At 41.5% G+C, this 14,125-nt stretch overlaps 1 protein-coding gene across 1 annotated transcript in view; it reads right to left on the bottom strand.

Moving 5' to 3' along the window:
• Positions 1–267: 267 nt before the first annotated feature.
• Positions 268–14,125, bottom strand: part of LOC134351030 (alpha-1A adrenergic receptor-like) — a 41,817-nt gene continuing 27,959 nt past the window's right edge. The window contains exon 2 of the mRNA XM_063057015.1: positions 268–941. Within this exon, the coding sequence (XP_062913085.1) occupies positions 481–941 (461 nt within the window). The 3' untranslated portion in view covers positions 268–480. The remainder of the gene's footprint in view (positions 942–14,125) is intronic.

Raw genomic sequence — 14,125 nt, 5'->3', positions numbered from 1 at the left:
TGAACATAGTAAGATTTTACTTCATAATTGAGATAAGAACTGGGAATTTCTTGTAGCACTAATTTTTTAAAGAAATGAATTTATGTATATGCTAATATTTAGAACTGGTGTTAGAAACTCAACACTTAAATTAAGTATAACGATCCACATTCCAAGTAAACCTGCATGCAATTGATGAATTGTTCAAGATTGCAACTGAGCGAGCCGAGCTTGTTCTTGCTTCAAGTAGATTTGTGTACAAGTGTAGAATTGTCTGAGGTTGTGAAGTCTCTCCCAGGGTGTTATGCACCAGACTGGAGATCCTGTCCTTGTCAGAAATAGATTGCACATAACTTGGCAATTCTTTAGTATCGTTTTAAATTTATCACATATGTTCAGACATGGCAATAAGCACATTTGGAAAAGTTTTGAGATGCAATTTTTCAGTGTGTGTGGAAACAATGTTCAGTGTGGGTAGTTGTTTCATCGAGGGCTCCTCGCTTAAACAGGATCCCCATCATCACCAATGGAGTCAGTGTGCAGTTTCATACTCGCTGTGCTGAGGTTGGAGACAGTGCAACAGGAACATATATTCGAGCCACCTCCTCCCTCCAGATGCCGACAATTTGGATTGCATTTGCATCCTGATCCATGATCCAAAAAATACTTCCATTCACACACCCTGCCCGACTTTGAGACCTTGTAGAAAGCTTCCTGAGATCCCAGGGAGAAACGTCTCAGATCCCTGTCCCCTTCCTTGCCGTGGTTGCTCACTGGCACGTCACCCAAGGACGAACGTGTTCTGTGCCCACACTGGCCCTTCAGAATATTCTGGAATGCCTTTTTAAATTCTCGATTTGAAGAAGGATATATAATTGGGTTTATGCAGCTGTTGAAATAGCCGAGCCAAAATGCTATTTTGAAGATAATCTCTGGCGGTTTGTATGCTGGGAAAAAGGAACCTGTGTGAACAAAGTGGGGGAAAAAGCTATTATTTAATTTTTAATCAATTATTCACTTTAGCAAACTTTCTTTAACAATACATAAGAAACAGCGTGACTTGATAAACACACAGTTCTAGATATAAGCCAGACAGTAATTTCAAAAGTAGCTAAATTTAATACCCAACCGACCAAAGGTTTTATGTTTATTGGACTGGAGGTGAGATTAGAACACTATTTTTGATAAGATAATTGATGGGAAATTGTCCTGTGTAATTGGAAATAGACTCCGCAGGCCAGACAGCATCCATAGAGAGAGAAATAAGAAAAAAGGCATCCATTAGTCTCATGAGACCATGGATTTGCGCCTTGGAAGGTTTCCAGGGCGCAGGCCTGGGCAAGGTTGTATGTAAGACTAGCAGTTGCCCACCGATGTTGTCCAAGGGAAGGGCACTAGGGCCGATACAGCTTGGCACCGGTGTCGTCGCAGAGTGATATGTGGTTAAGTGCCTTGCTCAAGGACACAACACGCTGCCTCAGCTGAGGCTTGAACTAGCAACCTTCAGATCACTAGACCAACGCCTTAACCACTTGGCCACACGCCAACACACATAGAGAGAGAGAGAGAAACAGAGTTAATATCTCCAGAATTTCGTGCAGTGTGAGTAGCTTATACTGGCTATTGACATCCTGAACCCGGCAGGAAACAATTGTAAGGCACATCTGAAATGTACATCATCCATTTCCTTAAACCCAAACGGTGAAAATCCATTGGGAAACCACAATTAGAATAATCTTATAACTAAAAATAACACTATGACAGCACCAGTGAATGAGGTTTGCTGGGTGCTGTCTGTAAGGTGCTTGTACATTCTTGCTGTAAGCATGTGGGTTTCCTCCACGTGTTTCGGTCTCCGTCAACATTCCAAAGATGTACAGTACAAGTTATTAGGTTAATTAGGCACATGGGCATAATGGACAGTCTTGGCTTGTTTAACTGGAAGAACCTGTTACTATGCTGTATCTATAAATCTAAATCGAAATTTCCCGCTTTCAGATATCCAGCATCTGTAGTCTATTTACTTCTTGACAGAAACTCCAAGTTGACTTTGCACTGAAAAAGGCTTTGCTTTTTTTTGTTCTAACTGCGATTTTTCTCGTAAGTGCTGTGTGCAATTTACGTTTTTCTTGTGAATACTGTTTATCTGATAGTATCTGCCTGTGCTGCTGCAAGTATGTTCTTTCATTCGACACAAATCAGAATCTGGTTTAATTTCACTGGAACGTGTGTTGTGTATTTAATACTTCAGTAATATTTGCGTTATCTTGTACATATATATAGTTTGATCAAACATTTTTATTTGTTTAAATAATTAATTATGGATTATACGTAAATTGCATACGTCAGTACCCTACCGCGTGATACGTGTGCACTTCACTTAAAGTAAACTCGAAGCCAGGCTCACATTTTGGACTCCTGTGTCTTTCGTTGTATTTGTTTAATGTTTTGAAGTCAGAAAACATAATGGCATGTAATGAAATTTGTCACTTTCCATGACTGTACATTGCAATACACAGTAACAAACTATAAAGTACAATAATAAGAAAAAAATATACGGGGGGTGGTGCTTGTTGTTCTCACTTTCAGCTTCCGCCGCTGTCTTGCGAAAGGGAGAGCTGAATGTGTAACAGCAAGACTCGTGTAGTGCCTCCTCACTGGTGATACGTGGAAACTGAACTCCTTTCGGACTTAGGCTAAACTAGAGGATGGGGAGGAGGTCTGACCCCTGCACATGTAGCACGCAGGTCCGCCGGTGTGTAGATATGTTCTGGTGAACCAGATCCCCAGCTACGGGTAGATAGCCCCACTGCCTTGTGGGCAGCCTCGGGAGAGATGAAACTACAGGAATAAACCCAGACAGCAAATCCAGAGTGGAGCACCTAGGGCAGCTGGACGTCATTGAACACCCTTCCAGCAGCTCCTGCAGCCAAGCTGGTGTCAAACGTATTGCTTCATAAGCTTTCCTTTGGACTACACTGGCGAGGCTGAGAGGGGGATCTTGAGGACTGGGCATCTCAGGATCTCACACCTGCTTGTCCCTCGAGACAGACGCATGCCAACCACATATAATTAAATAGGTAGCGCAAAAAGAGAGTTGAGGAAGCCAAGAAATAGTGAGGTAGTGCACATGGGTTCATTGTCCATTCAGAAGTCTGTTGGCAAAAGGGAAGAAGCAATTGCTACAACATTGTCATATGGACCTGTGCTCACCTCTGACTTTGATTCCCAATATTTTTGCCCAACGGGAAATAAACAGACAACGAGAGATCAGAGTGTGATATACCTGTAAGGTTTTAAATGCAAGAAAGAATCTGTTTCGCGGATGTCTGCAAAGATTAAGAATTTCAAGTTGTACACTGCATACATTCTCTGATATTAATTGGAACCATTGAACCATTGAACAAAAATGTGACCCAGTCATGTTCATAAAATGTGTAAATTGTAGAACACTACTCCGATCAATTAATCTTTTGTTATATGTGCTTGTCCTTGGGCTGGTGTCAGCATTCAACTATTTATTCCTCACAACACACTGGAGGAACTCAGCAGGTCAGGCAGCATCCGTGGAAACGATCATTCCCATTCGGATATGTCCATACATGGCATCCTCTACTGCCATAATGAGGCTAAACTCAGGTTGGAGGGGCAACACCTCATATACTGCCTAGGTAGTCTCCAGCCTCTTGGTATGAACATAGGATTCTCCAACTTCTGGTAATTCCCTCCCCCTCCCTTTCTCTATCCCTATTTCACTCTGCCCCTCCCCCAGCTGCCTATCACCTCCCTCATGGTTCTGCCTCCTTCTACTACCCATTGTGTTTTCCCCTATTCCTTCTTCACCTTTCCTGCCTATCACCTCCCTGACTCCCTTCCCCGACCCCTTTGTCTTTCCCCTTACTGGTTTTTCACCTGGAACCTACCAGCCTTCTCCTTCACACCCTCCCCCCACCTTCTTTATAGGGCCTCTGCCCCTTCCCCCTACAGTCCTGACGAAGGGTTCCAGCCGGAAATGTTGACTGATTGTTTCCACGGATGCTGCCTGACCCGCTGAGTTCCTCCAGCGTGTTGTGAGTGTTGCTATGACCTCAGCATCTGCAGAGTATTTTGTGTTAACTATTTATTCCTTATTCTCTGTTGCTATCAGTGTGATTGGAATTTTCCTGCTGGCCAGACTACATGGGGTTAACAACTTCTCTTTATTTATTTGTTATTTAGTTTTATTTAGAGATTCAGCACAGTATCAAAACCTTCTGAGCTCGTGCTGTCCACGTGACAAATTAAACTACTAACCGGTATGTTTTCGGAATGAGGGAAGAAACCCATGTGGTCTTATGGAGAACGTACAAACTCCATACAGACATCAGCAGAATTGAACCCAGGTTGCTGTCTCTGTAATAGTGTTATGCAAACAGGTGTACTACCGCACTGCCCTCTTGTTCTTAGCGGTTTTGAAGAACCATCTGGTAGATCCTGTTTCATAAGACCATATGATACAGGAGCAGAATTAGGACATTTGGCCCAACAAGTCTGCTTCACCATTTCATCATGGCTGATCCATTCTCCCTCTCAGCCCCGATCTCCTACCTTCTCCCCTTATCCCTTCATGCCCTATCAAGGATCTCAGCCTGTCGGATGATAGCATTTGTTACTTTAATGGCTAGAAGATCTATTTTGTTGAACTGGAAGGAAATCAATCCTCCTAGTACATTCCAATGGTTTTCTCAAACTATATTAAGTTTAAATTTAGAAAAAATTAGAAATGATATTTTTGATCCTTTGGTTAAATTTGAAGAAACTTGGAAACCATTTATGCAACATTTTCATATGATGTAATTTGACCTAGCTGGATCTTTTTTTAACTTAAATTATATGAATAGAGGAGTGGAGCTGACGACATTACTGAACATGTCTGATTCAAGGTATTGGTCTAGCTCTGTTTTGTTCTGTTTCTTTTTGGGTTTTTTTCTTTTTCTTTTGGGGATTTTTCTTTGTTTATATATATGTTTTTTCTTTTTATTTCTTTTTTATGACTAATTTCATTATGAGTTTGGAAGTCTATTATACCTAGGTTACTAAAAATCCTTTTTGTATATGCTTATTAAGATTATTCCAATCTCTTTGTATCAACTTTGTTATTGAGTTTATAATTTTGAAAATTAATAAAAAGATTTAAAAAGAACGAAAGAAGAATCTCATCAAGCTCTGTCTTAAATACCTCCACAATGTTTCACGTGCCTTGTTTATTGAATTCCAATTCCAATCTGTGTTTAATGAGTAGCACAGATTGGAACTCATCGAAGATCAGTAATCTAGCACCATGACCACCATGACTGCCTATAACCCCAATAACCGAGGTTAGTTCGGTGCAGCTCAGCAATTTAACCTTCTTGTTCATACGGGAGGTGGCTGGAGCTACAGCTGAAGGAAGCTGACTTGTTTAAGTCATCTAATGCTTCATTGCTCACAGTATATCGCTCGTATCATAATGCAGCTAAAACGATTCAGTGCTTTGTGTCCGCTTCTATAACCTGCATCAATCCTCAAACTGATTCTTGCAGAAGCAGACCTGAAAAGAAGGAGATGAGGAGCATGAGGGATGGGGGAGGGCTGGGAGCACGGTGGTGGTTGAGGGGAAAGCAGTGGGATCAGCAGCGGGGGGGACATATGAAATAATAAAAGGTTGGTGCTCATGAAAGATCACTGCACCACTTTACTCTGCTATAATACATTATAAGGATTGTACCTATGACGATGACTCTATGCACAAATGAAAATGGCATAAAAACAAACTAAAATATTGGAAATACTCAGAAGATCAGGCAGCATCTGTGGAGAAAGAAACAGGTTAACCTTTCAACTCTTCATCCAAATCAGGCAAGGTTAAGATGGACTGAAAAACAAACTGCTGGAGGAACTCAGTGGGTCAGGCAGTGTTTGTAGAGAGAAAAGGACAATTGATATTTCAGTGTAATGAGCTCCTCAGGCCTCCAGACAGTGTTGGACTCTGTTTTTAGAGCACTCGAAATCATTAATTGTTGCTTAACAATATTCTTTAATTGTTTTGAGTTCCTTGTGTTCTTCTCAGAATCAGAATCAGGTTTATTATCACCGGCATGTGACATGAAATTTATTAACTTAGCAGCAGTTCAATGCAATACATAATCTAGCAGAGAGAAAAAAATAATAATAATAAATAAACAAGTAAATCAATTACGTATATTGAATAGATTAAAAATGTGCAAAAACAGAAATACTGTATATTTAAAAAAAAGTGAAGTAGTGTCCAAAGATTCAATGTCCATTTAGGAATCGGATGGCAGAGGGGAAGAAGCTCTTCCTGAGTCACTGAGTGTGTGCCTTCAGGCTTTTGCACCTCCTCCCTGATGGTAACAGTGAGAAAAGGGCATGCCCTGGGTGCTGGAGGTCCTTAATAATGGACGCTACCTTTCTGAGACACCGCTCCCTAAAGATGTCCTGGGTACTTTGTAGGCTAGTACCCAAGATGGAGCTGACTAGATTTACAACCTTCTGCAGCTTCTTTCGGTCCTGTGCAGTAGCCCCTCCATACCAGACAGTGATGCAGCCTGTCAGAATGCTCTCCACAGTACAACAATAATAGTTTTTGAGTGTATTTGTTGACATGCCAAATCTCTTCAAACTCCTAATAAAGTATAGCCGCTGTCTTGCCTTCTTTATGACTACATCGATGTGTTGGGACCAGGTTAGATCCTCAGAGATCTTGACACCCAGGAACTTGAAACTGCTCACTCTCTCCACTTCTGATCTCTATGAGGATTGGTATGTGTTCCTTCATCTTACCCTTCCTGAAGTCCACAATCAGCTCTTTCATCTTACTGACGCTGAGTGCCAGGTTGTTGCTGCGACACCACTCCACTAGTTGGCATATCTCACTCCTGTACGCCCTCTCATCACCACCTGAGATTCTACCAACAATGATTGTATTGTCAGCAAATTTATAGATGGTATTTGAGTGATGCCTAGCCACACAGTCCCGTGTAAATAGAGAGTAGAGCAGTGGGCTAAGCACACACCCCTGAGGTGCGCCAATGTTGATTGTTAGCGAGGAGGATAGGTTATCACCAATCTGCATGGATTGTGGTCTTCGGGTTAGGAAGTCGAGGATCCAATTGCAGAGGGAGGTACAGAGGCCCAGGTTCTGCAACTTCTCAATCAGGATTGTGGGAATGATGGTATTAAATGCTGAGCTATAATCGATGAACAGCATCCTGACATAGGTGTTTGTGTAGTCCAGGTGGTCTAAGGCCGTGTGGAGAGCCATTGAGATTGCGTCTACTGCTGTGCAACTTGCTCTTGGTAATACGGTCTCCCAGTGCATCTGTTTAAGCTTACTAACACTATTTAGATAGGCTAGAGGTTTCCGTGTAACTTGTGTTATTTAAGTAGACGCCAGATTAGCACTAATCGCAGGGTCTCTTTTTTGAGAATGTTACGTCTCGCAGTTTTGCTTTGCTTTGTCACCGATGCTCTGTTGGAATACTTATGAATAAGCTCTCATCACCGTCTCTACATTGGTCTGTCTTTCTTCTGCACTTGGTTTCCGATATTGCCAGCGCACTTCATGGCATTCAGGTTGAAAGCCTTCATGTGGATCGAAAGAGTGACAGGAGAAAGGCCTCTACTCTTATAGGTCAGATGAAGGCTCTCGACCTGAAATATCAAGCACCCACTTCCTTCTACAGACACTTCCTGATATCTATTTAGGCACCAGGCCAGAGGAAAAGCCCAGGTGTCAGGGCCCAAGGTGAGGGATAGCCCAATTCAGATTACCGCTCCAGAACTCAGCTCTGTGCTGATCTATGGAACTCTGTTTGTGGACTTCAGTTCAGAACACTATTTGCTTGCATTTCTTGTTTGCATGATGTGTTTTTTTTCTCAGCACATTGGGTGTTTGATGGTCTTTTTCTTACTTGGGTTTTTTTCATGGCTGCCTGTTAGGAGATGAATCTCAAGGTTGTATAATTTATACATACTTTGTTAATAAAGGTATTTTGAACTTTCACCTGTCCAGAAGTTTGATTTTTTTTTTGTTCCAGATTCTAGCAGCTGCATTTTCTTCTGCCTCCAAAGTTTGGAAGGAAGCAACTTTCTTTTCAAACATTTTGCATAAGATAGATATGACAAAGACTCACAGAGTTTAAAATGTGATTCATTTTGAAGGTGTTTATTCAATCCTGCCAGGTCACCTATTATAGTTAGCAATAACTTCACTCACTGAGTGGGAATGCAATGTGGAGTGATAACTGAGGGACAGTGTTTATTTAGTGAATCATTCTTTTCAAGGTACTTTGGACAAATAAATAAAGGTTTATTATGTTGATTCCTGTGGGTATAATAATTACTGGCCTTCATGTTGTGTGAATATGATTCTGGATCCAAGATGTAAATGCAATCATGAAAAAAGCATGGTAGCGCCTCCGCTCTTCCTACAAAGCGAAACCCAATAGCATGAATGGCAGCGATGCTTCACTACCAGATGAACTCAACGCCTTCTATGCACGCTTTGAAAGGGAGAACACAACTGCAGCTGTGAAGATCCCTGCTGCACCTGAGGACCCTGTGATCTCTGTCTCAGAGGCCAGTGTTAGACTGTCCTTAAAGAGAGTGAACGCTCACAAGGCAGAAGGTCCCAATGGAGTACCTGGTAAGGCTCTGAAAACCTGTGCCAACCAACTAGCGGGAGTATTCAAGGACATTTTCAGCCTCTCACTGCTAAGGGCAGAAGTTCCCCCTTGCTTCAAACAATTATACCAGTGCCAAAGAAGAATAATGTGGGCTGCCTTAATGACTATCACCCGGTAGCACTCACATTGACAGTGATGAATTGTTTTGAGAGATTGGTCATGACTAGACTGAATTCCTGCCTCAGCAAGGACCTGGACCCATTGCAATTTGCCTATTGTCACAATAGGTCAATGGCAGACGTAATCTCCATGGCTCTTCACATGGCTTTAGATCACCCAGGCAACACAAACACCTACGTCAGGATACTGTTCATCGACTATAGCTCAGCATTTAACACCATCATTCCGACATTCCTGATTGAGAAGTTGCAGAACTTGGGCCTCTGTACCTCCCTCTGCAATTGGATCCTCGACTTCCTAACCGGAAGACCACAGTCTGTGTGGATTGGTGATATCGTATCCTCTTTGCTGACGATCAACACTGGCGCACCTCAGGGGTTTGCACTTAGCCCACTGCTCTACTCTCTATATACGCATGACTGTGTGGCTAGGCATAGCTCAAATACCATCTAAAAAATTGCTGATGATACAATCATTGTTGGTAGAATCTCAGGTGGTGACGAGAGGGCGTACAGGAGTGAGATATGCCAACTAGTGGAATGGTGCCGCAGCAACAACCTGGCACTCAACGTCAGTAAGACAAAAGAGCAGATTGTGGACTTCAGGAAGGGTAAGACGAAGGAACACATACCAATCCTCATAGAGGGATCAGAAGTGGAGAGAGTGAGCAGCTTCAAGTTCCTGGGTGTCAAGATCTCTGAGGATCTAACCTGGTCCCAACACATCGATGTAGTCATAAAGAAGGCAAGACAGCGGCTATACTTCATTAGGAGTTTGAAGCGATTTGACATGTCAACAAATACACTCAGAAACTTCTATAGATGTACCTTGGAGAGCATTCTGACAGACTGCATCACTGTCTGGTATGGAGTGGCTACTGCACAGGACCGAAAGAAGCTGCAGAAGGTTGTAAATCTAGTCAGCTCCCTCTTGGGCACTAGCCTATAAAGTGCCCAAGACATCTTTAAGGAGCAGTGTCTGAGAAAGGCAGCGTCCATTATTAAGGACCTCCAGCACCCAGGGCACGCCCTTTTCTCACTGTTACCATCAGGTGGGAGGTACAGAAACCTGAAGGCACATACTCAACGATTCAGGAACAGCTTCTTCCCCTCTGCCATCCGATTCCTAAATAGACATTGAAGCTTTGGACACAACCTTTTTTAATATACAGTATTTCTGTTTTTGCACATTCTTTAAAATCTATTCAGTATACATAATTGATTTACGAGTTTATTTATTATTATGTCGTATTTTATTTATTATTGTTATTTTTTTCTCTCCCTGCTCGATTATTTATTGCATTGAACTGCTGCTGCTAAATTGACAAATTTCACGTCACATGCTGGTGATGATAATCCTGATTCAGACTTCCTGAGAAGTCTGTGGAGATTTGGCATGTCATCAAAAACTCTGACAAACTTCGACAGAGGTGTAGTGGAGAGTGTATTGTCTGGCTGCATCACGGCCTGGTATGGAAACACTAATGCCTTTTAATGGAAAGGTAGTGGATCCAGCCCAGTTCGTCACAGGTAAAGCCCTCCCAACCACTGAGCACATCTACATGAAACACTGTTGTAGGAAAGCAGCATTCATCATCAGAGACCCCCATCTCCTAGGCCATGCTCTTTTCTCGCTGCTGCCATCAGATAGAAGGTACAAAAGCCTCAGGACTCACGCCACCAGGTTCAGGAACAGTTACTCCCCCTCAACCACCAGGGTCTTGAACAGAAGGGGATAGCAAAATGGTTTTGGCATGGACTAGATGGGCTGAAGGCCCTGTTTCTGTGTTGTACTTCTCTCTGACTCATTTGCCCATCCATTGAAATGTTCCCATAACCAATGATCTCCTTTTAAGGACTCTTTATCTCGTTATCTCATATTGCTATTAATTTATATTTGCATTTGCAGAGTTCATTGTCTTCTGCACTCTAGTTGATCTTTCATTACAGTTACCATTCTATAGATTTGCTGAATATGCCCACAGAAAATAAATCTCAGGGTTGTAGGTGGTGATATATATGGACTGTGATTATAAATTTACTTTGAACTTTGAACTTGGTGCAATAAGACATGCTGTTTTTTTAAATACCCTGAATGACTTATTCTAAAAAATTATATTTCAAGATGAACTTTTAGAAATGTAAAAACAATATGACAAAGAACATGTATTACAAGCTTGTAAAGGACTTGGTGATTATAAGTGATTGCCAAATTATTTGGATGTAATGGCAAAGGGCCACATTTTCTCTAACTGTGTCACCATAATTCTAATGTCTGTATGAAAGCCAGTGAAACCAAAAGATCCTCGCTGACGTGTATAGCTGACCCCTCTTTGCCATGGTTATAATTCATAGTTGTCCTTGTGGCAACTGTGTCTTATTGGGTAGAATCCCGACCTTGCAACAAAGACATGTGAATTCAACTCTCATTCTAGTGACGAGTACAGAAATCAAGAATGAACCTCCAGCGAAGGACTGAAGAAAATCTGTTTGAATAAATGAAAGTTAAGTCAAGACACAGTTTGCTGTCTTAGGTGGGAATAAAGGATCTTGATTATCTGCAGTGTCCCAGCCATACTTTTAAGCTGATTGTAGGACAGAGTGGGGAGGGGATGTCAGAGACAGGTTTTTTTTTACACAGAAAATGGAAAGTACATGGAACGCACTGCCAGGGAGGTTGGTAGAGTTGGACACATTCATCATCATCATTATGTGCCAGGTCAAATAACGTAGAAGATCATGGTTTTCCAACTGTCTTTAATCTGACTGTGGTGAAGACCCCCTTCATGCAGTTGTTCTTACTCTGTTCTCTATACATGACCATGATTGTTCTTGGCTCATATGTTTTGGTCCTGTCATCTTTTGGAAAAATATTGGAAAGATATTTTTGATATTATCTCAACAGTTCTGTGCTTTGATTTACAACCCCACCCTATTATGGCAATTTTTGGATTGCCAATGGTAGAACATAGACTTTTATCCTCTTCAGCCTGTCAGATGATTGCATTTGTTACTTTAATGTCCAGAAGATCCATTTTATTGAACTGGAAGGAGACCAATCCTCCTACTACATTCCAATGGGTTTCCCAAACTATATTATGTTTAAATTTAGAAAAAATTAGAAGTGATATTTTTGATCCTTCAGTTAAATTTGAAGAGACTTCAAAACCATTTATTCAACATTTTCATATGATGTAATTTAACCTTTCTGAATCCTTCTTATTGACTTAAAATATATGAATAGAGGAACAGAGTTGATAACATTATTGAACGTGTTCGATTTAAGATGATGGTCTAGCTTTGTTTTGTTCAGTTTGCTTTTTTGGGTCTAGTATTCAGTTTTTTTTTGTTTCTTTTTGGGGTGTTTCTTTGTATTTTTTTCTTTTTATTTCTTTTTTCTCTATGATTAATTACGTCATGAGTTTGGAAGTTTATTATACCTGTGTTATCTGAAATCTTTTGTGCATATGTTTATTAACAATAAGATTATTCCAATCTCTCTGTATCAACATTGTTACTTTGTTTATAACTTTGGAAAATTAATAAAAAGATTTAAAAAGAAAGATTGTTCTTGGCAAATTTTTCTATAGAAGTGGTTTGCCATTGCCTTCTTCTGGGAGTGTCTTTACAAAATGGGTGACCCCAGACACTATTAATAATACTCTTCAGAGTTTGCCTGCGTGGCGTTAGTGGTCACACAGCCAGGACTTGTGGTATGCACCAGCCGCTCATGACCACACCCATGGCTTCACATGTCCCTGATAAGGGGAGGGGCTAAGCAGAGGGAAGGAACCCCTTACACCTCCTTTGGTAGAGATGCATCTCCACCCCGCCACCCATTATACATTAGGGTGCTTTAAAAGGCTAAGATCAACACATGGATTGATGAAAAGTAGGGAGCATTTGCAATGTGGAGAAGGTTGTAGACAGAACAGAAAGAGAGGATACGGGTGACAATCTAGTAGGGCAGAACAATAATACAGGAAACCCATTCAATGAAAGCAACACCACCAGATCCCTCCTGCCAGGAGCGTTAACAAAGACAGATACATTAGGAACATTTAAGAAACTCTTAGAAAGGCACATGGATGAAAGAAAAATAGAGGGCTATCTGGGAGGGAAGGGCGAGATTGATCTTGGAGTTGGTTAAAAGGTCGGCACATCATCATGGTGAAGTGTCTGTACTGTACTGATCTATATTCTATATGAAACATTATTTATCGGATATCCTGGTTCATTGGCAGATAATTGTGGGATCTTGCTCTGCAGGTACTGTTTGCGCCAGTTTCCTACATTACGAAAATGCCAACCATCGTAAGTAATCGAACTGCTGTAAAGAAGATTGAGCATCCCCATGGGACCACGGGGAAATGCAATATCTCCATTCTCTCTTGGTTTGAAGACAAAAAACCATGTGATGAAACCAAGGATTCCCAATTATCTTAGACAGGCTAAATGTTGTGCCCCTAGGTTTGATGTTATTGATAGATTGAGTTTTGAAGACTTCAATGGTTCAATTTAACATCACAGAATGTATACAGTAGGCAACCTAAAATCCTTTCTCTTTGCAGACATTAACGAAACAGGAAAAAACTTGAAGAATGAATGACAGAAAACATTAGAGCCCCAAAGCCCCCCCCACCTCCCATCCACAAGTATCAGTGAAAGCATCAACCCTCCCCCACTTGCTCCAGCTAAAATATCAACCTCCTCCACCCACTATGCAACCAATAGCAAAGCCCCCAGAGACTATGATGCAGAGTCCATTAACAACTACTGTCCATCCCAACTCTTTGACATCTCAGACAGTCTCTCTGTTTCTCCCTAGGAAGGGAGAGAGAGATATTGCTCCTGCCACAATGAGAGGGGAGACTAACAGCTTGCTGTTTTGATGTCACAATCTGCTGTGTTGCTTGACTGAGTTCCCCGATTCGAGGACCAGAAGACTTACTCACCATCAAGAGGCAAACCACGGAAGAAATGAGACTACTATTTTATTTTTAGTGGGACTATTCTAACTGATAGAAAATTGGTTGACAGACAGGAAACAGAGTAGGGATTAATGGGTCCTTTTCAGAATGGCAGGCAGTGACTAGTGGGTTACGGCAAGGCTCAGTGCTGGGACCGCAGCTATTTACAATATACATTAATGATTTAGATGAAGGGATTAAAAGTAACATTAGCAAATTTGCAGATGACACAAAGCTGGGTGGCAGTGTGAAATGTGAGGAGGATGTTATGAGAATGTAGGGTGACTTGGACAGGTTGGGTGAGTGGGCAGATGCATGGCAGATACAGTTT

This window comes from Mobula hypostoma, chromosome 8, assembly GCF_963921235.1.
Source record: "Mobula hypostoma chromosome 8, sMobHyp1.1, whole genome shotgun sequence".
Lineage (NCBI taxonomy): Eukaryota > Metazoa > Chordata > Chondrichthyes > Myliobatiformes > Myliobatidae > Mobula > Mobula hypostoma.
Note: the sequence above shows the minus strand (reverse complement) of the source record. Positions and strands in the feature narration are given on the sequence as shown.